At 42.0% G+C, this 21125-nt stretch overlaps 1 protein-coding gene and 1 long non-coding RNA gene across 3 annotated transcripts; both read left to right on the forward strand.

Moving 5' to 3' along the window:
• Positions 1 to 2479: 2479 nt before the first annotated feature.
• On the forward strand, positions 2480 to 16128 carry ARRDC3 (arrestin domain containing 3). 2 transcript variants are annotated; one of them, XM_082075819.1, is made up of 8 exons: positions 2480 to 2951; positions 6145 to 6226; positions 8766 to 8913; positions 10144 to 10246; positions 10645 to 10901; positions 11314 to 11476; positions 12240 to 12427; positions 13845 to 16128. In XM_082075819.1, the coding sequence occupies exons 1-8, from the start codon at positions 2672 to 2674 to the stop codon at positions 13899 to 13901; spliced, it is 1278 nt and encodes a 425-aa protein (XP_081931945.1). In that variant the 5' UTR covers positions 2480 to 2671; the 3' UTR covers positions 13902 to 16128. The 2 variants fall into 2 exon arrangements, with proteins under 2 accessions (XP_081931945.1, XP_081931946.1); XM_082075820.1 differs by having other exon boundaries at positions 12273 to 12427.
• Positions 16129 to 17288: 1160 nt separating this feature from the next.
• On the forward strand, positions 17289 to 20785 carry LOC309451398. The gene is made up of 3 exons (XR_014186246.1): positions 17289 to 17346; positions 17911 to 18116; positions 19915 to 20785. It is a non-coding gene; the product is annotated as an uncharacterized lncRNA (long non-coding RNA).
• Positions 20786 to 21125: the final 340 nt, after the last annotated feature.

Below are 21125 nucleotides of genomic sequence, written 5' to 3' on the forward strand. Positions count from 1 at the left end.
GCAAATTGGCAAAACCTGAAGGCCTAGCAGATCACCCAAAAGCTCACCAATGGTGTGACCTTCCAGACAGGTTCCTTACATGAAATTCTTGGAGCTGGTCCCATAACCTGTGGTATTCTTGAGTTGTGTGTCAAAAATGGGCTGGTCCCATAACCCGTGGTATTCTTGAGTTGTGTGTCAAAAATGGACCGACAAAAGACAGCAATCCTAGCAAGAAAGGTGGCAAGTTAGAGCAACAATGTCCACAGATAATATATAGGGTAAGATTTACAGCAGCTTAGCAATGTATGTTATGCTTCGCCAGTGAGCCTGAAATGGGCAAATGCAATCAGTATACAATAGATGTCACACGTATCAGAATATAAATGAGCATGCACCATAACCCAGTTATGAAGGAATTTGGGCCTTCAGTTTCCCAGAAAACGTTAACTGCTGTGCTCTTCATAATCTCGATCACTTCATAATCTTAATTACTGCTGGAGAGAGTCCAGCGCAGCCACCAAGATGCTGAAGGGAGTGGAGCATCTCCCGTGTGAGGAAAGGCTGAGGGAGCTGGGGCTCTGGAGCTGGACAAGAGGACACTGAGGGGGGACTCATTCCTGGGGATCAATATGGAAAGGGGGAGTGTCAGGAGGATGGAGCCAGGCTCTTCTGGTGACAACCAGTGATAGGACAAGGGGCAGTGGGTTCAAACTGGAACACAGGAGGTTCCACTTAAAGTTGAGAAGAAACTTGTTCCCGGTGAGGGTGGTAGAGACTGGCCCAGGCTGCCCAGGGGGTTGTGGAGTCTCCTTCTGTGCAGACATTCCAACCCGCCTGGACACCTTCCTGTGTAACCTCATCTGGGTGTTCCTGCTCCATGGGGGGATTGCACTGGATGAGCTTTCCAGGTCCCTTCAACCCCTCACATTCTGGGATTCTGTGATCTCTGCAGATTTACTCTGGAAAAGGTGAGAATGAACCCAAAAGCAGAAGGCAGGAGCTGTGCCCAAGCTCTGTGGATGGAAGCTGCACCCCGTCTGGCTGCCTCCTTGGACACGTCCTACAGCAGCTGCAGAGCACGGAGTTATGGTTCCTGTGACTCGTGGAGGACATGATTATCTTCTACATGGCAGAAAAGAGGAAAAACGTGCAAATAAACATATGCATGAGGCCATCTGCAGATAAAGACACAAGAGCAACAAGAAAAGCACTAGCAGGGGAGGAATAAACACTCTTTCTTCCTTTGCAAGTCATGTTTTTACAGTTGCACTTGGTGATCTTAATGGTCTTTTCCTACCTAAATGATTCTATGTTTCCCCACCCTAAGGAAGTTTGAAGATTTACCACAAGATGGTGCAAAAGCATAAAAAGTCCTAACACGCTCTCAGGACACAGAGAACATCTCCGGTCATAAAAAGCACAAGAACCTCCACCAGGTGTCAGGTCAAGGAAAGCACGAATGACTTTTTACTTGTAAATACAGCAATATGCTTTCAAAACATTAAGCCTGAACTTTAGCGGCGCGCTCCAGTGCAAACCCCCGAAGTGTGAAAGCTCACCCATCGAACATCACGCACCCCATTGAAAACCTTGTGGGGGACCAGCGAGGATTAACAAAGCCAGCGTTAAATCACAGTCACACAATGTCAGGGATTGGAAGGGACCTGGAAAGCTCATCCAGTGCAAGCCCCCCATGGAGCAGGAACACCCAGATGAGGTTACACAGGAAGGTGTCCAGGTGGGTTGGAATGTCTGCACAGAAGGAGACTCCACAACCCCCTGGGCAGCCTGGGCCAGGCTCTGGCACTCTCACCATGAAGAAGTTTCTTCTCAAATTTAAGTATAACCTCCTGTATGCCAGTTTGGACCCATTGCCCCTTGTCCTATCACTGGTTGTCACCCAGAAGAGCCTGGCTCCATCCTCCTGACACTCCCCCTTTCCATACTGATCCCCATGAATGAGTCCCCCCTCAGTGTCCTCTTGTCCAGCTCCAGAGCCCCAGCTCCCTCAGCCTTTCCTCACACGGGAGATGCTCCACTCCCTGCAGCATCTTGGTGGCTGCGCTGGACTCTCTCCAGCAGTTCCCTGTCCTGCTGGAACTGAGGGGCCACAGCTGGACACAATATTCCAGGTGTGGTCTCCCCAGGGCAGAGCAGAGGGGCAGGAGAACCTCTCTGACCTACTGACCACCCCCTTCTAATAAATAACCAAGTCTACCCAAGAAATGGCACCAGGAAACTAGGGAAAGAAAAAGAAATCAGCGGAAGAGAACACCCACAACAGGGAGCGTGTGGGGCGGTGTGTGGTAAAGGGTCTCCCTAACAGCGCCTCGACACCCCAAAAACGCGTCCCCAAAGCGCAGCCCCGAGTGCGGGGCGGGTTGTGGGCGTGGCTGTGGGCGTGGCGGCGGGCGGGGAGGCGCATGCGCGGTGCCGCTTGTTTGTCACTCGGGTTATAAGGGGCGGCGGCCGCCGGGCCGGCAGCGCCTTTGTGGGGAGAGCGCAGCGGCGGAGCAGCGGCCTCCGCGCCGGGGCTTCGGCCGGGGCTTCCCCGCCGTCCCCATGAGCCGGCTGTAGGGGCAGCGCTGCCACCGTCGCTCTTTCCTTAAGGGGATTTTGTTTGGTTGTTTTTTTTTTTTCTTTTTTTTTTTTTCTTACAATATATTTTTCTACGCTTTGCTATTAAAAAATGGTGCTGGGGAAGGTGAAGAGTTTGACAATAAGCTTTGACTGTCTGAATGACAGCAATGTCCCCGTCTACTCCAGCGGGGACACGGTCTCAGGAAGGGTCAGTTTAGAAGTGACCGGGGAAATCAGAGTGAAATCGCTCAAAATCCACGCGAGGGGACACGCCAAAGTGCGCTGGACTGAGTCGAGAAACGCTGGATCCAACACTGCCTACACACAGAACTACACGGAAGAAGTGGAGTATTTCAACCATAAGGACGTCCTGATCGGCCACGAGAGAGGTAAAGCATATTTTTCATCATGCAATTTTATATTAGGCAAAAGCATCTCCCTTTATCACCCCCCCCCTTTTTTTCTTCCACGGGTTTTGCGCCGGGGTGATGGACCCTGATGTGAAAGCTGCAGAAGATGCATCTGCAAAGTGCTCCGCGCAGGAGTTGAACTACCTGCCCTTCAACACAGCCATTGATTAATATCTTATTTTATAAAATGTCCTTTTTTTTTTGCTTTTTTGTTTAAAAAAAAAATAGCAGGCTTTTTGCCTCCGTGAGAAAAAAAAAAAAAAATCCAAGCCAGATAGGCAGTGAATGACTTTACTGGCAGCATCCTATCAAATCCTGTAAATACAATGAAAGCATTAAAAACAGACTTTTTGACACATGGGTGTTCTGCTTTTTGGCCCGAAAATGTGATGATTATTTTATATGTGTATATATATATATATTTTTTTTAAGGGTGGCTCTTTATTGCCAGATAAAAGATCCCCCGTGGCTTAGTTTGACATATGCTATCACCACCCCACGTGTAATATTTTTTTTAATTAATATTTTTTTAATTTAACCTCCTCCCGGTAAATCGTTTCTATTTCCCTCTCCCTTTGGGGTGGGGGAGAGAGAGGGGGGACACCCCGATGTAAAAATCCGTCTAAAAATCCACCATGGGGTGCAAGGAGGGGGGGGGGGAGGGTAATGGGAGCATCCCTTCCAAAACTGGGGAGGCAAAACCTCCTGCCCCGCACCCCACATTTTGGGAGGGGGTCCCATACTGCAGGGTGTACCCCCCCCCCCAGCCTGGCGACCCCCCCTGTGCGGCGGGGTGCGAGCGGCAGGGCCGGGGGGTTGTTTTTTTCCGAAGTTTGCAGCCTTTGTTCGAAGCGGTTCAATCCTGTTTGGGACCGGTCGGGGCGGGGGGGGGTGGGGGGGGCTCCTGCCTCGCGCAGATTGGCCGCACGCGTCAGGTGGTGGCGATGACTTAATTCCCCTAGCACAGGAAAAATATAAAGTGTTAAAAACCGGTTATGTAATTTATTTTTTTTTTTTTTACTGCTTGCTTTTTTAATTTTTAAATACGCTGAAGGGATATTCCTTTGTAAAAAGAATAATTGTTTTTAACTCTGGCTGCAGGCGGCACCGAACCCATTACCAAGCATTTCTAAAATTAACGCAGCGGAGCTCTATATTTTGCTTCTTTTTTTATTTTATTTGTATTTAATTAATACCTGAGGTGACCTATAGCTCAACACCCCCCACCTTTAGGCCGCTGTCGTCTCAGAAATTTCTCGCCCCAGCGAAACTTCACACAGCTCGGATGACAACGTGCAGACACAGCCGACCCCCCCTGTGGCGGGGAGGACACGGCCACGCGTGTCAGTGGAGCGGTGGATATGGGGGGGCAGAGGAAGGGGCGCTGCCCCCCGAACCGCGGCCGAGTTTCAATGACCGCCCCGGGGGCTCCTTCCCCCCCCCGAGCTGGCGGCCCAAGGCCACGCCCCCCACCTCCCCCCTGATTGGCTGGCTGGGGGTTTGTTGCCCTGTTGCTAAGGCGATGCCAGCCGCTGATTGGCGGGGGGGCTGAGGGAGCAGGTTCCCCGGACCCCCGAGGCGGGGAAGGGGTCGCTCCCCTGAGGAGCGGCGGGAACCCCCTCACTGAGGGCCCGTCACGTCCGCATCGCCCTCCCGGGTACCGTCCGCCCCATTGCGAGGGGGTCTCGGAGAGCGGAAGGCGAGCGGCGCCCCGCCTCCCCTCGCTCCCTCCCTCCTCAGGCGGCGGAGCTGCTGAGCGAATGCGGCGGGTGTAACGTATACCGTATGTATATGAGCCGGCTGGCTGGGGATCCGCTGGCGCCGGTTTAGGCCGGTCGGTTCCTGCTCCAGCCTGGCCCCTGATTGACAGCTCAGCACTTGTTTACCACAGCTCGGCCGCCGCGCTCGGCGGGACTTGCTGAGCTGGCAGAAAGGGGGAGGAAGGGAGGGAGGAGGGACGGGGAACTTGTCTGTGAGGAGCGGATCGCCGTGCTGGGAGCCGAAACGCAACGCTCCCCCCGCCATTAAAATAAAAAATAATTTAAAAAAACCTCACCCTCTGGCCCCTTTTCGGCGCATTTTCCCTGACATTCATTTCGTGGTGCTGCGTGCTGATGAAGCAGCATTTGTGTCCACAGCTTGCTGCTGGGGGCTCTTCCTTTTCGTTTGTTTAATGTTTTTTTTTTTTTTTTTTTAATTTTCGGCATTTCCTTAGGACAGTGTGAACTTACATCCTCCTGTGTGCCCGCATTAATGCTTCAACCAATTAAATATAAGCGGTTATCTTTCGCATTGTCTCCCTATATCCCCGTTTATTACTCCAGCCCTTTTTATGCGCGAAATGCTCGGTTATTTATTTCTTCTTAATTTTCTATTTTTATGGAGTCAGCGCTTTTCTGGTTTTATGGTAATTATGCTGGAGCAAACCACAAATTTGTTACAGCATTTAAAGCAACACAAGAAATCGGACCATAAACAAAGGTCAGCTTTCTCGGTGGAACCAGCAAATATCTGGATCTTGCTGTCCAAGCAAGATCAAGTTAATGTACCAAAAAATAAAAAAGTTTAGCTCTAGACAATGCTAATTGGACAGTTTTCCATATTCCGTGCTCCTGAATTTGTCTGGTACTTTCCAGGTGGTGCTTGTACACCCTTTTTTTTGTTCTTCCCATTCTATTTTTTGTGATTAATTTCTGGACACTGTTGCCAGGCAGGAGATAAAAGGAAGCCAAATTACTAAATTTAATCTTACGCAGCAGACTTGGTGCAGATCACTTAATGCTGTTAAAGAGCCATCTCTATTTCATTTCCATTCTTGAATCAAAGTGGAAAGCATGATTTCCATTACAGACCTTGCTGGCAGGCCTTGAAATGGCAGCGGTTAGAACTGTGGTGGTGTTCAGAGGTGGGATTATCAATTAAAGCAAATTAACCTCTGCTGCTCTGTCAGGTGAATCTGCAATCTTCCTTACCCTTTGGTAGGTGAGGTTTGTCTCTGCATTGAGCAGTTAGTGCGAAGGGACCAGAGACCCTTGTTTCTGTGACACCATGTTCTTAAGTGCTGTAACAAGTGTGTAAATCCCTCTGGTTCTGGAAGAGAAATCCGTACAACATATAAAAATGTGCTCAGGTGGAGTAGCGTGTCTTTTTTTTTTTTGTCTTTCCCTCCTAGATGATGACAATTCAGAAGAAGGCCTTCACACCATCCATTCAGGAAGGCATGAATATGCATTCAGCTTCGAGCTTCCACAGACGTAAGTGCCCACACGCAGTCCTTTGGCCTTGCTGCCCACCCTCCTGAGCAAAACTCCTGCTGTGGGTGGAGGGGAAACCTTTTCAATGGTAGTAGGAATTGTGCTCTGACATGCGGTGGAGAGTATAATCTCATTAAACTGAAGAGGTTGCTTTCAAACTGATTTTTTTTTTTTTGTATTTCCACAAAACGGGAGCTTGTTGCTGCCCAGTTGCTCACTTTTCCTTTGACCTAGTCTTTCTGACTTACTAGGTCTTGCAATATTTTACCCCTTCCCAAGAAGCAGCGGGGGGGGGCAGAATTTGAACCGTCACTGGAGTCCTGCAGAGTGGCTGAGATACCTTCTAACCCATGCAGCAGTTTACTGGAGCCAAGCAGACCAGCAGAATGAGAGATAAGATCACAGCTGAATTGTTTGGGCTCAGTCTGGAACAGATATGGCAACTTTAACTATATTTGTGCAAAATGGGAGGTTTTTTCTTTTAAGTAGGATGTACCCAGGCTGTTTTTTATGCGAAAGCCTGAATGGCAGTAAGTGGAAAGATGAGTGAATGAAGCAAGAAAAATTCCTGTAATTTATCCCATTTGTCTCAGCAAAGGTGAAGCAAGAGTGAGAGCAGAAGTGTTAAGGTTGTTCTCCTGCCCTTCCAACTCTGAAACGTGTGATCTGCACCTTGTGAATGGAAGATTTATACACAGAAGAGTTATCAATGTGGAAATTAGCTAAAAATACTGCAAGAAAGTTAAATACACAGGAAGAGAGGGAATCTTGACATAGATGGAAAAGGAGTGTTTTGCTATAAAAGGCAAGCAGCCGAGCCATTAAGGTTGACAAAATGGGCTGTGTTATGTGAAATAGCTCAGTATCTCATACTAAAGCTAATAAACCATCTGTTTATTAGAGGTGCTGGTTTTAGCAGAACCTGCAGATGATAAACAGTTTTACGGATTGGTTTCAAAGTGAACAGCACAGGATGTCACAGTAGATCTTACTAGAACAGTGGAGAAGACCTGTATACATGGAGATTTTTAAAGACAATTTAGCTTTCTGTGAAAAATGTCAACCATAGAAAGAAATAAGGCTAATAAGTGATCTTCCCTTTGAGTTGGAAGGGGCATTTAAATATGAAGAAAACCCTAAACTGTATACGTGAACATGAAACACTTAGGTTGTACTGAAGCAGATAGCCAGTAAAATAGCACAAGCATTGGTGAAAACACAGGTTATTTTGAAGTGACCTAAGGAGTAACCGTGAAACCAGCTATTGTTATTACTGAAAAAAAAAAAAAAAAAGGCTGGTATTAAAAGCCTGACTTTGACACTGCCTACTTATTTGTATTTTTGTGTCCATGTGATCTATGTCCAATATTTGCTTTAACTACAGATCAACAGCAGGAGGAAGGAAGACACACACTGTCCTTACTGGGCTTTGCTCTAAAGAATAGGGGACAGGTTGAAACATGGAAGACTGATTAGAAAATTGTTTCATTTGGATTATTAGGGCAGTAGACATCTCAGATGTGCAAATAACCGAAGTCAAACCTGTAACTGAATAAATCAGTCTAGTAAAGTACTAGTGTGGCTAATATTATTCCTTATGGAAGATGAGGAAACTTTGCAAATAATTTTAATTTATATAGTATGGTAGATCCAAAACATGGTATAACAGAAAATATTACCTGCATAAAAATAAGGGAAAATAAGTTATGGAAAACTGCTGTTATTTGGAGATAACTGGGATATAAAGATCTTTCGTCTTCCATTTTATGATGTTACAGGAAAAAAAAAAAGATGATGCTGAAGGGTCTGGAGATCCTTTCCACCTTGTTTTTCCTCCAGCTCCTGAAAATTATTTTGTCTGTCAGAGTTCAGAACAGAATAGTCTTGATGATATGTACATAGGGATATATGTACTTACATAGGTACATCCCTTTGCAATTTAAATGGTTTAAGCTGGTCTTGTCAGGGTAGAGGAAAATTAGAAGGTACTCAAAATAGTCTCTCTTCAGAACTCTAAATTAAAATATTTACTCTGCTTAAGGCAAAACAAGCTATAAAAGGCCTGAGTTACAGCTAAAATTAACCTGATACTGAGATACCAGCCAAGTGAAAAATAGACAATGATTTACAAAATACAATATCCAAAACCATTGTTGGTTGAGACTAATGCTAATTTTAAGTTGGTAGTCTTAATTTGGCCTTAAAAGGCCATGCTTTATTCTAGGCGTGAAAGTGGCCTCGGAAGTTTAAAGGAACTTTGTACTCTCCTGGCATTTTCTAGTACAATTCTTTATTTGATTCTTAAAATCTACGCAAAACCATAGTAGGATGAATTGGAGATGATTTTTTTCTCCCATCTTTAATCTTGATTTTTTTTTTTTTTTTCTGAGATACGGAAACTTTGCAAATAAGTTATGCTGCATTAAATACTACAGTGCATTAAAAAATGCAGTTCTGCATACTAATACTTGACCTGACCAGTTGTATCATTATTAGACAGAAAGACTTTACTCAATTTTGACCTTTGTGTCCTGCACAGACCACTTGCTACCTCATTCGAAGGCAGACATGGCAGTGTGCGCTATTGGGTGAAAGCCGAATTGCATAGGCCTTGGTTTCTACCAGTAAAATTAAAGAAGGAATTTACAGTCTTTGAACATATAGATATCAACACTCCTTCATTACTGGTAAGAATTGACAGAATTACTAATTTTTGTTTCTGGCATAAAAATAAGTATAATAACTGAAACAATATCCACCTCTAATTTTACTTAATATTTATTTGCTAGTTTAGTTACAGCTGATCTTGTAAGCATTACATCAGTTCAGCAATGCTGTAACTACTGGTATTTTGAAAGCTATGTTTTTCTGTGTTTAAAGTTGCTTCACTTTTAATATATGTAAAATGGCTTTGTCAATGTAAATTGATAATAGTAAATTGTAAGATGTCGTTAAGAAGGAAAATTGAGAACTGTTCCTATTTGATTTTTAATAATCTTTAAAAGGAACAGTGAAACTTGAAAGAATATTGTAGGGAGAGACTGCTAACTTACAAATGCAAAGTTAAAAATGTACTGGCGTGCATAACTGATAATGTCCATGTGGATCATTTTCTACCAATGGGGAGAAATTATCACAATTCTGCATAACCTTTTTCTGAAATGTTACTTCATTAAAATAATTTCAGTATCACAACTGATTTCAATGAGGATTTGATTTCAATCTGGCATGAAATTTTTTTTTTTGTCTCCTCTTCCTCAAATTCTAATCTATGGAGAGGGAAAAAAACACTCAGAAGTCCATTGAAATAGGTTTCTTGTGTGTATGGATGAAAAAATCAGACTTGCAATGGGACATTAGCCTTGCACAAATTCCATTAAAATCAAAGGACTACCATTTGACTTTAATGGGGTTTGATTCAAGTCCGAAATCCTGATACTGTGCAAAATAACAATGTCTGTTTAATATAGATGACATGGGATCATTCTGAAACAGGAAATAGCAGGAGTCAAGGTTACAATACTTTGGCTTGGTTATTGTTTCTGAAATACAGTGTACTGGAAAGATGTTCTAGCTTACTGCTAAATGAAAAGCTTTGCCAACAATATGTTGGGATATGTAAGCTATAAAGCCTTTTCTTAAATTTTACAGTATTTATATATAAAAACTTAAGTGTGACTGTAGTATGAAGTGTAGCAGAAAAAGCGGCGTTACTGAGTAATGTAATTAGAATAAACCTTATGTCTGCATAGTGCCATTTAAATTGCTCGAGTTTTTTTACTATAAATAAAACTAGCTATGTTTATCAAAATACATAACAATGAGCACATTGTGGAAGTGATTTTTGTGTTGATTAAAATAGATTAAGAGATTGATGAAACTCTAATTAAATGGACAATGTTGTTATTTTCTTGCAGTCACCCCAAGCAGGCACAAAAGAAAAGACTCTCTGTTGTTGGTTTTGTACCTCAGGCCCAATATCCTTAAGTGCCAAAATTGAAAGGAAGGGCTACACCCCAGGTACGTAACAGAATTAATTATAGGAAATGTTTTTCCTTCCCTTTTAAAACAACAGTTTGTACTTAACTGCTTTTATATAAATGAAATATTTAAACTATTCTTACCCCCTCAGTCTGCTTTCAGCAATATTCTTGACATTTTCTTAACTATGACTAGTTTTGTTAGCTAATTCTGGCCGAATTTTCAGATTGTTGAAGCACATTTGCTTCTGTTGGACCTGTGCATTTCTCTGTTAGATTTGCTCGTGGTGATCCTGTTCCTATTAGCATCAGTGGATGTTTTTGAAGGTAGAACATTGCTAACAGCGTGCAGTGCGTTACAACAATATGCAGAATGTGGCAATTTGTTGAAGCTGCCTTGTAAATACAATGAGAACATAAAATTCTGTTTCGTTTCAGGTGAATCAATTCAGATCTTTGCTGAGATTGAGAACTGCTCTTCCCGTGTGGTGGTGCCAAAGGCAGCCATTTACCAAACACAGGCATTTTATGCCAAAGGGAAAATGAAGGAAGTCAAGCAGCTTGTGGCCAGCCTGCGTGGGGAATCCTTGTCATCTGGCAAAACAGAAACCTGGAATGGCAAACAGTTGAAAATTCCACCTGTTTCCCCTTCAATCCTCGACTGTAGTATAATCCGTGTGGAGTACTCACTGATGGTATGTTGTATGGTCTGTTTGTCTTGCACGAGTAGTTTCTGTCATGCCTTGCAAAGTGCTAATGAAGCACTCTGTGCTAACTAGTTACAAAAGAAATACGTAGCCTAGTGTTCTTGTCCTGACAGGAGGTCTGTAAATGAGTTGTTTAAATCACACACGTTCTTAAAAGAGTTGTGGTGTGCCAGCAAAGCAAATGTGTTATGAGTAGGTGACACTTCCATGTGAGATCTCATGTTAAGAACCCTGAGGTGCTTTTGACTGGAGGAGCTTTTTGTCTCTATAGGGACATTGGCCCTAAAATACGATGCTTAAGTTCATTGGGGAAAATTGCATGGACGGAGAACTTAGTCTTGTAATTATGAAGTGTTCATATGAACCTGTATTTTAATCATACATCTCTCTTGTTTTTTAGGTATACGTTGATATTCCAGGCGCCATGGATTTATTCCTTAACTTACCACTGGTCATTGGTACCATTCCTCTACACCCATTTGGTAGCAGAACATCAAGTGTCAGCAGCCAGTGTAGCATGAACATGAATTGGCTTGGTCTGACACTGCCTGAAAGACCAGAAGGTAACTTAACAATAAAAATCCCGGTGAATTTGCTTGTCTGTTTTGACTTTTGGCTGGTTTATTCATGACTGTTGTGCAGACAGACCCAAATTACATCCTTTGTCATAAAGCCCGCAGGAAATCCCTTGTGGATGTTTTTTTGCCACCTGTTTGTCCTCTGTAGAAGAACAGAGTTCCCTCCCTGCCTTTCTGAAGGTGAAGCAGTGAAATACAGCTGCTTAGAAGGTGGCAGGTGTGAAAGCACAGTGTACCATTGTAGCTCTGCAGAATTAATTCTGCCTTCAGTATCCCACTTGCATCCTTGGTTACAAGGTATTGTAACCTGTCAGAATAGTTTGTTGTCCTTTGCCTACCTTAGCCAAAGCTTTGTGAGAAGATAAAGTAATTAATTTCAGTGGGAAACTTATCTTGACAAAGGAGAAACTGTCTCCTTCCATCTGTTTTGACACATCTGATAAACATCCCTTCTTTATGTGCAAATCCCAAACTCAGATTTCTGGAGTCCAGAGTAATGCAATGTTTTATCATTCCCAGCTGTACAGAAATTTCATTATTCTGAGTAGGCTTTAAATTTTAAGGGGCGTAATTAAGCCACAATAATCAGTGGCCACCTCTTGGATTTGAACATAATCTTAAAATAAAACAGCCTACCTCCTTTTCATGTTCAGCTACTGCTAAAAAGTCACCCAAGTAATTTACCTACCTGCTAGTGCATTTTATGACAATAAAAGTTCAACGTTTTTTGTGTTACGTATGCTGGCAGCTTGTCCAAACTGCCTGTGCCTTTTCCCTGCAGCACCTCCCAGCTATGCAGAAGTGGTCACAGAAGAACAGAGACAGTCCAGCCTTGCACCCATGGGTGCTTGTGATGACTTCGAGAGAGCGCTTCCAGGACCATTGTTTGCATACATCCAGGAGTTCCGTTTTCTGCCTCCACCCCTCTATTCAGAAGTAGGTACCTCAGAATATGATGATTAATTAGCTGTTTTTCTGGATTCTGTCCTGTGGAGTAAATGTAGGAAGTTGTTTCTCCTTCCTAAAATAAGTAGAAATCATTAAAATGGTGACCAGGGCTTAAAGGTGACTGTGGTTTAGCAAACTGCAGGTGAATTGCATCAAGAGTTTCCAGGTTTCTTCACAATTCTAATGCTTTGTAGAAATTTCCAAACTTATGTGCCCACTTTGCAACTTCACTAAAACTTTGAATTAAATATATAATACATTTCTTTGGTTAACACCAACATTTTGGATCTATAGATACACAACATGCTAATGCTTTTCAGCTCTGCTTCTTTTTGAAACTACTCTGTGTCGTTTTGGTTCTGTGTATGCAGTGCCTGCAGAAGTTCCAGGTAGAAAAGTTACAAAGGTATTTTCCCTGACATAGGTTTCTGTAAATACACAGTTCTCCAACATTTCTGGCTGCATTTTCAGTTCTCTGCAAGCCACTCAATAACTAGGATATAACTTAAGCTTTTTTTCAGGAAAAAGCAGTGATATAGGACAAATGTAAAATAGTGTCCTTTGGCTAAATCGTGCCTGATTAAATCCACTTCTTTTTTTTCTTGTTGGAACACTAATCTGCTATTGAGTTGGTAGAGATCGGCATAGTTTTGTGTGCTGGGTGCTTTTTGAGGACCCTTCTATAGTTTAACCTTGGAATACAACTCCTTTTCATTAAAGATTAAAAAATATATTCTTAAATATATATATATTTTAAAAATTTATTTTTCTCAAAACATGATTGTATAAAATTAATTGAAAATTTTGACAAAACTATATATTGCACACTTAAACTGGTTTCACTGTCCAGAGTTGGAGACCAGTGTTAGAAGGTTGCTCCCCTTCTTTCTTTTGTAGAAAGGGAGGAAGGAAATGTGTGGAACGCATCAACTTCTAAGATACTTTATGAGTTGTTTAAAGACTAATTATTTGTAAATTAAAAGTAGAATGACTTTTTACTGATAATTTTGTGTTTTTTGGAGCAAAGTGTTTTCTCAAATGAATTAAATATTTTAAGTTTCATGTTTTTAGTGATGAACTTGTATTTTTAGTGTACAGTAAATTGTGAAGATTTGTGTTACTGAAGTTCTTTTTCAGTTTTTTGTGCTTCAGTTACCATCAGATTGCAGTTTAAAATTTTCCACAATACTTAGTTGCTAATCTTTAATTCAAAGGTTTTTCAGTTGTTTGAATAACCTTTGGATGGGGAATGCCATGTATCATTATGATTGTGTTAAACTTGTAAATGTTGGTGAGGTTTTTGTTTGGACTGATTTACTTGTGGCAATTGACTCTAAAAATGCCTTTGTGGGGTTTTTTTTTGTTTGTATTTTTGTTTAATTTTTTTTCCCCCTCTTTTGAATAGATTGATCCAAACCCAGATCAGCCCACAGATGACAGACCATCTTGCCCATCTCGTTGAAGAAAATCCATAACAAGCTGACTAGGGTTTTGAATCGTACTTGCCATGTTGAAGGTCAAGGCGTCATGGTGGAGACACACTTTTCGGAGGAGGTGGTTTTGCTCTTGCCTGTATGGTGAATACACGAAAACAACCTGTGATCATTCTTTGAAGCCTACAGTAACGTTGTAGGACTGCTCCACATGCTTGAAGACCTGAGCTCTTTTTTTTGTTTTTCCTCCCCTTAGATACTGGCACATACTAGGAGCAGCCTTACTAACCTACAGTCGTGTGTCAAAACACTCAAACCACATTGTAAGAGAGGGATGACTTCCTCTTATGATTTGGAAATTTGCACATGCTCATTGCTTACGTTGTGCGGTTCAGTGTCACTACAGCTTTTTCTCATTTATGCCGGACTGTTGTTACCCCCCACCCCTTATTTGTTTGTGGTCCGCACAATAAGGAGCAAAAGAAAGCTTTGACAAGAAAAAAACAACAGCAACAGACTTTGACAAATGCACTGACTTTTTTTTTTTTTTTAATTTAATGTAGCCTGGACTTTACCTGCATATGCACATGCTCAGATTTGTCCTAGTAGGCTGATCATGTATCACCTCTTCAGCTTGGATCCTATTGTGGATTTATTTACAAACATCAAATGCCTTCAAGCCAATCCTTCTTGCTGTATGTTTTTCAGCCTACTGTAGTAGATAAGCAACAGATATGGGGATAGGGTGGGGGGTGGTGAGTTAATAGAAAGAAACTAAATAGACTTCATCAAGATTGTATACCTTCTTGATTTCTTTTAAGAATTTGTTGCCTTTCTACTATTATCGCAAAGCAGCATTTTGTTACAGACTGCCTAAAAAATCACTTAATCTCAGGTGAACTCATCACTTGCCAAACTGTTGGAATGCTATTTGTTTTATGTTGCACTGTTGAGTTACTTCTTTTTTTGTTTTGTGTTTGTGTTTTGTTTTTTGTTCTTGAGAGGGGGATCTGGACTAGGGACATACACAAAAGTTACAAAACCCACCTTCATTCCCATTTCTCTTTATACATTACTAAAAAAATGTTCAAGTTGTGAAGCTTTAAAAAAAGATAAAAAGGCACAAATGAAAGCAGCACCAGCAGACACCAGCTCACCCTCAAAATAATTTTTTAAAGGAAAAAGTCATATGCTGTCCAGCATTCATAGGCAGATGGATATCTCAAGTACTAGGGATGGGAAGGGAAAGCACATTTATTTTTATATGTAGTTACCTAATCACCAAAAATTCTATATGTAATGAGTCTCTAGTAGAAAGTATACTTCAATCTGCAGGAAAAGCTTGGACTATGCTAAGAGCTCAGTTTGTGCACTTTGTATTATCTTCAGGGTTTATGATACTGTAAAAATAGGTAAGACTAGAAGTATAACTAAACTGAGCAAGATCAGTGTTACCAGCTGTATGTCAATACTAGCTGGAGTTGCTTCAATGATTGTGTCTTCTGTGGTACTCTCAAGAGCTTTGAAACAAGCAGGACAGTGAATCTCACCATATATTGAGAATGCAAGAAATTATATATGTGTTATATATGGATAGAGCACTCGTCCTTGAGTGTGCCACAAGGAAGAAGAGCGCAATGGAGTGGTTTAGATGTGCTAACACAAATGCCAGCACTTACATGCTAGAGATTTACAACAGAAGTCAACTTTTCCTTTCAGAAATTGTGTAACACAGACCGCTGACAAAGGGATATGCTTCTGGTGTTGACTGCTTAAACCAAGATGCAATTAATCACATATTTATCTCTTCGTGCAATAAAACAGCTCAGAAGGGAGTGGGGATAGAGGCGGCTGGTGATTCTGCCTGGTGCTTGTTCTTAAAAAAGAAAAAAAAACCTCTGCCATGTTTTTAAGGCTTCATAAATGCAACAAAATAGGCTTTTCCATAAGTGCCCTTTATGAGAACATGAACGATAATTCATGTTTCAAAAATGACAACAGGGTGATAAAATGAGTCGCGTTTTAAGTGATTCAGTTAAAAAGGCTTGGGCTTTGGGCAAGAATATCAGATGAGAAGGAAATTGGGTGATGTCTTACGCTACTAGGCCAGTTTTGTGAATGTCCCTTCCCTCTACCCTCTCCAACCAGACAATTCTAAAAGCTGATGGGATCGTTGACATAAAAGGGCATTTGGTGGTTTTACTTTTTTTTTCCTTTTTTTTGTTACTTTAACAGACTAGGGAACAATTGCTGATATACATAGCATTAAAGTACTTATCACAATATAATGGGGAATTGCATATGAAGCAGGATTGACCAATATCATGGTAATCGACAAGGCATCACAGCCTTTGTGATTAGGCTGAGAAATTCTATAAGCTTATCAAATACAGACTTCGAGTTACATTGTTAGTTATTCAGAGGCATTACTCTTCCACAAGTATTGGTCAATTCTCAGCGTTATAAGACATGAGGTTCATGGTTGTAGCCCAGTATTTGATATAGAATTCTGATCTGAATTAGGGAAAAGTAAGTAAAATCCAAACGTTAGAGAAACAAAGTGCAATATTAAATGTTTGCTTTATAGATTATATTCTATGGCTGTTTGTACTTTCTTTTTTTTTTTTTTTTTTTTTTTTTTAGTTTTGGTGCTGAATATGTCCTTGTAGACTCTGTTTCAAGAAAACTATGTGGAAAACAATTTAATTTTTCCTATTGCTCTTCCTTGTGGAAAATAAACTTTTTTTTAAAAAAAAAAAAAACTTTTACATGTTTTCAGTATGTCATAACTTTTTATACATGGCTTAAATATTTTATTTCCAAAGTATGTCTGTATGAAAAAAATAACCACAATGTGTGTGTGTCACTGCAGCTGTGGTGGCCATCACTCCAGGTGCTTGATCCTTTCCATGTGGTACAGCCAGGGGAATGGGGAAGGGGACAACAGGCTATTGAGTTGGCATTTTTGGGTTGGGCTTTGAGCAAACTGGAGAAGGGGAATGATTTCAGAAGTCTGGTTCGCAGGTGGGACTATGGAAATGCAATTTGTCCATGTGGGGGCTCGAGAAGGTTCCCTTGGAAGGTCCAAGGTGACCAGATGCTGGACGTGTCCCAGCTCGGCAGAGCTCCTGGCTTCCGCATGCCAGGCGCAGCTGAGCCTCCAACAGACGGGATTGTCGTCATCCCGCGGTATCACCGTGTCATTTGACCTCAGAGAAGGTTCAGCGGGCGAGCAGCCAGGGCCTTGGGCAGCCAGCGTGACCCTGATCCCCCCATTGGCGTTTGGGGTGCTGGGACCACCGTGTTCCTGTTGTACCCTCAGTTTTATGGTGCAGCTGCTGGTGGAACAGCCTAACATTTGACCTAACTCCATATGTAACACCAACAGTAGGACCTCCCCCCATGAAACAGTTTCAGCTTAATTCTGAGTTTGTCACTTCACAATGGAGAAACCAGGAAGACATTTTTTGTGGGGTTTGTTTTATTTTGTTTTTTTCTACTAAATCATTTTTGCCTGAGTTCTGGTTCAAATCCACCAAGAAACACAAAAGTTCTTGGCTTTTGTTCATCTCCTTGGAGCTCCTTCATAGCTGGATGACAATATATATATTTTTTTTTTCCTAATGCTAACACTTAGTAACCAAGTATTTAATGCTATGTGGCGCTGTTAGAATTTAAATTAGCATGAGTGTCATTTAAGGGACATACTTTGGCAATCTTCTGCAAAACTTTCTTGAAATCTCACATTTTTAGACCAGCACCTCTAGTTAACAGTTAATTTAAGCTTGGCTTTGCTGTGAATGTTATTATTAAATTAGGAATTATCAAAAGTTTTATTTTTTAATACCTGACTTTCTGTGCAAATTTTTCTTATTTCTGGATGTTGAATTACCTGTGTGCATGTACAAATCTGTGCTACACCAGCATGTGGCACTTAGGGCTCTTTTCCCTCAGCTGACCATAAAAATGTACAGAAGGGTGAAAAGTTGAAAAGCTTGAGCTTCTCTTTCTAGATTTAAGCCTTTTTGTGTTTTACAGAAATGAAGGAATGACTCTCCATAAGCTCCAGCCATCTCGGCTTTTCACGGCATGGCCAGAATCACAAAGCCCAGCTGCAGAACTGAAGAGGAGTCTCCAGAAACGGCACATGAAGATGGACGCCCACCCAAAAACAGGCTTTTCACAGGAAAACGTCCTTGCCCAGGTGAATGCTGCTGATTTGGACCAACCCCTGTGACTCCAAGGTACATGACTATGGGCGTCTCTACGGAGAGACAAGTGCCCAGTGCAGATTTTCAGTGGGCTGGTGTTGCAGGACAAGTCCTGGTGTGTAGAGCTCAGGGGGAGGGAGCTGGGGCTCTTTAGTTTGGAGGAGACTGAGGGGTGACTCATTCATGGGGATCAATATGGAAAGGGGGAGTGTCAGGAGGATGGAGCCAGGCTCTTCTGGGTGGCAACCAATGACAGGACAAGGGGCAATAGGTGCAAACTGGAACACAGGAGGTTCCACTTATATTTGAGAAGAAACTTGTTGGGGGTGAGGGTGTCAGAGCCTGGCCCAGGCTGCCCAGGGGGGTTGTGGAGTCTCCTTCTGTGCAGACATTCCAACCCGCCTGGACACCTTCCTGTGTAACCTCATCTGGGTGTTCCTGCTCCATGGGGGGATTGCACTTTCCAGGTCCCTTCCAACCCCTGACATTCAGGGATTCCCACGTGTTGTGGATTTTGAGCAGATCCCTCTCTGAGATCCGCAGAGATCTGAGGAGGTACCAGGGCTTGATCATGGATTTCATCTCCTAGATTTTTGTGGAGGTTTTTTAGTGAAAGCCACTTGCAAAGGCACATCGTCAGGCACATTCCACCTGCCCTCCAGACCATATCCTGGAAATAGGAGAAGAGCAACCTATTTCTTCTCCCAGCACTCATTCACTCCTGGAACTCCCCCACCTAGCTACAGCATGCTATTTTTAGAGATGGATTTCCCTTTCCCCTGACCTAGGGGACGCTTAGACAGAGCGGTGGCTTCAGACCAGAGCCCGTGAAATCCGAGTTGAACAGTGGTACCTTTCAGCTCATCCAGCTCATTAACGGGGAAGATTCAGAGTTCAGAAGGATGCTTCGTTTTCAGTGTGCTCCAGGCACCTTGCTATAATAAACGTTTGCCGTGATGTATTTTTAGGGAGGGAGGGGTATGCCATTAAAATAAAAACACAAAAAAACCCACAAACCCACAAACAAAAAAACCCACATCCAATATCTAATATTAAAGTACAAAGCCTGGTACTGTTTGTTAATCTCAAGTCTTGCCAGGCTAAAGCGTGCCTTCGACTTGCCAGCTCTCTGCCAAATGTTTGGGGATGAGGAAACCAGGACCTGGTAGCTGTTTATTGGTTTAATAGCTGTTATTTCTAAAGTGAACTGATGAGCGTGATACCATCCCGTCATAATTTCTCCAAGTAGATATCCTTTTTCTTTTTCCAGCTTAAAACACGGAGGGAACATAGGAGGAGGAGAAAAACTATTGCAAAACCTAATATTATTTGGTTTTATCTGGAAATTAATGCATTTGCCCAGATATGAGCGAGGCGCTGCTGTCATTGGGCTGCCTGGTATCAGAATGAAACCTCTCACTGGAGATGGTCATAGCAACATTCCAAGCAAATCTGTGATGCCCATCAGTTAAGAAACAGAATTTAATAAATCCCTTTGTTCAGTAGCTCTGTAAAAGGTGTCGAGTACTCACAGGGTAATGACTTCTGGTTAACAAGTTATGTTTTTATTATTTACACCCTCATTTGGGGGCATACCCTAAATCAGTTGAAGTCTGACAACACAGGTCCGTTTCTTTCTAAGCAGCCAATTTCTCCTGGTTAGGATTGCTAAGAGAATAGATCATTGTAATGTCTCCAGCTCTGGTTTCAAAAATTATTTCAGTATTAAATATGTGGTACGAACAAACAGAAACCTGCATCAGTGTTTTACGGCTATTTAATTATCTCCCATAAATTAAACTGAACAGTCCTCTTACCTATCTTTTTACAGGGTAAAACAGGAAAGACAGTTTTACTGCTGCCCATTATTTTTTTAGTGCATCAAACACCATTTATTGTGACAGAGTTACACACCTCCAAAGCAATAAAGCGATTCATCAGTTGTACCACGTAAAGCTATCCTCACAAAGAAAACAAATGAAGAAAACAATACCTGGCCTATGCAGAAGTAAAACAATGCAGTTTAAATTAATTTTCAAACCTCAAGACTGTTCTTTTCTTTCCAATTTCCCTCTCTTTTTCCTCTAATGATTCAAAGGTAGTAACAATCTTCTCTTAATCCCTTCACTGTCTTCCCCTTCCTGTATTTTATTCAAACTTTCTAGTGCTCAAAAATGTACTGCTTGTGTTACTGCTTGTGTTTGCTCTTACGTTCTGTGCCACCAATAAAGCCTCAAATAAATCTGGATTTCCTCAAAAAAAATGCCCTTTCATCCATCTTTTTGACCTGAAATGCCTTCCCAGAATGCATATGAAAAGAAACTATAAATTTTCTCCCCAAAAGCATCTTTTTTAATTGATAAAACACTAGGAGTAGCAATTAGATGGAAGACTTGCAAATTCCTAGTATAGAAGTCACTTTTTGTTCTTGGTGTGACCTAATAAATAAGCAGCTGCAATGTGGGAACTATTTTAAGGTATTTCAGCACCGTTACCCTGAAGTTTCTCACAATTAGCACAAATTGACTAATCCTGATGGTGATTTTGTCACAGTTCAAAAAGTACACAGGAATGACTGATGTTGGAGTACAATGCAGCGAACTCATATCTTCTTTACCTCTGAGTTAATGCATCCTACCACTGTCTCACAGCTACCCCTCCACCCCAAAAAAACCCTCAAATGAAGCTTTAAATGGCTTATAAACATCATTTTCTTGCAGCTAGCATATGGAAAAGGCCACGTCACTTTGCACTCCTGCTAATCCTTTTTGCTTACCATATGCAATTAGAAAGTAATTTTATAATGCATTCATTGGCATGTATTTGGTACTCTTCCATGATTTTGCATGCCCTAATCCTAACTAGGCTTCTGGCACTACCAGGAGAAACGGGAACAAATATGTTTGAGATCACACTGAGGGTTTAAACAGTGTGAGCAGCACGTTGCCTCCATTTATTTGCTGCTGCAAAAGGCGAGCTCCGCTGTGCTAAACCTTACCCTCTTGGCAACCAGTTGACAAATACAAAACGCTCCCAACACGT

The sequence above is a fragment of the Streptopelia decaocto genome, assembly GCF_964273445.1.
Source record: "Streptopelia decaocto genome assembly, chromosome: Z".
NCBI lineage: Eukaryota > Metazoa > Chordata > Aves > Columbiformes > Columbidae > Streptopelia > Streptopelia decaocto.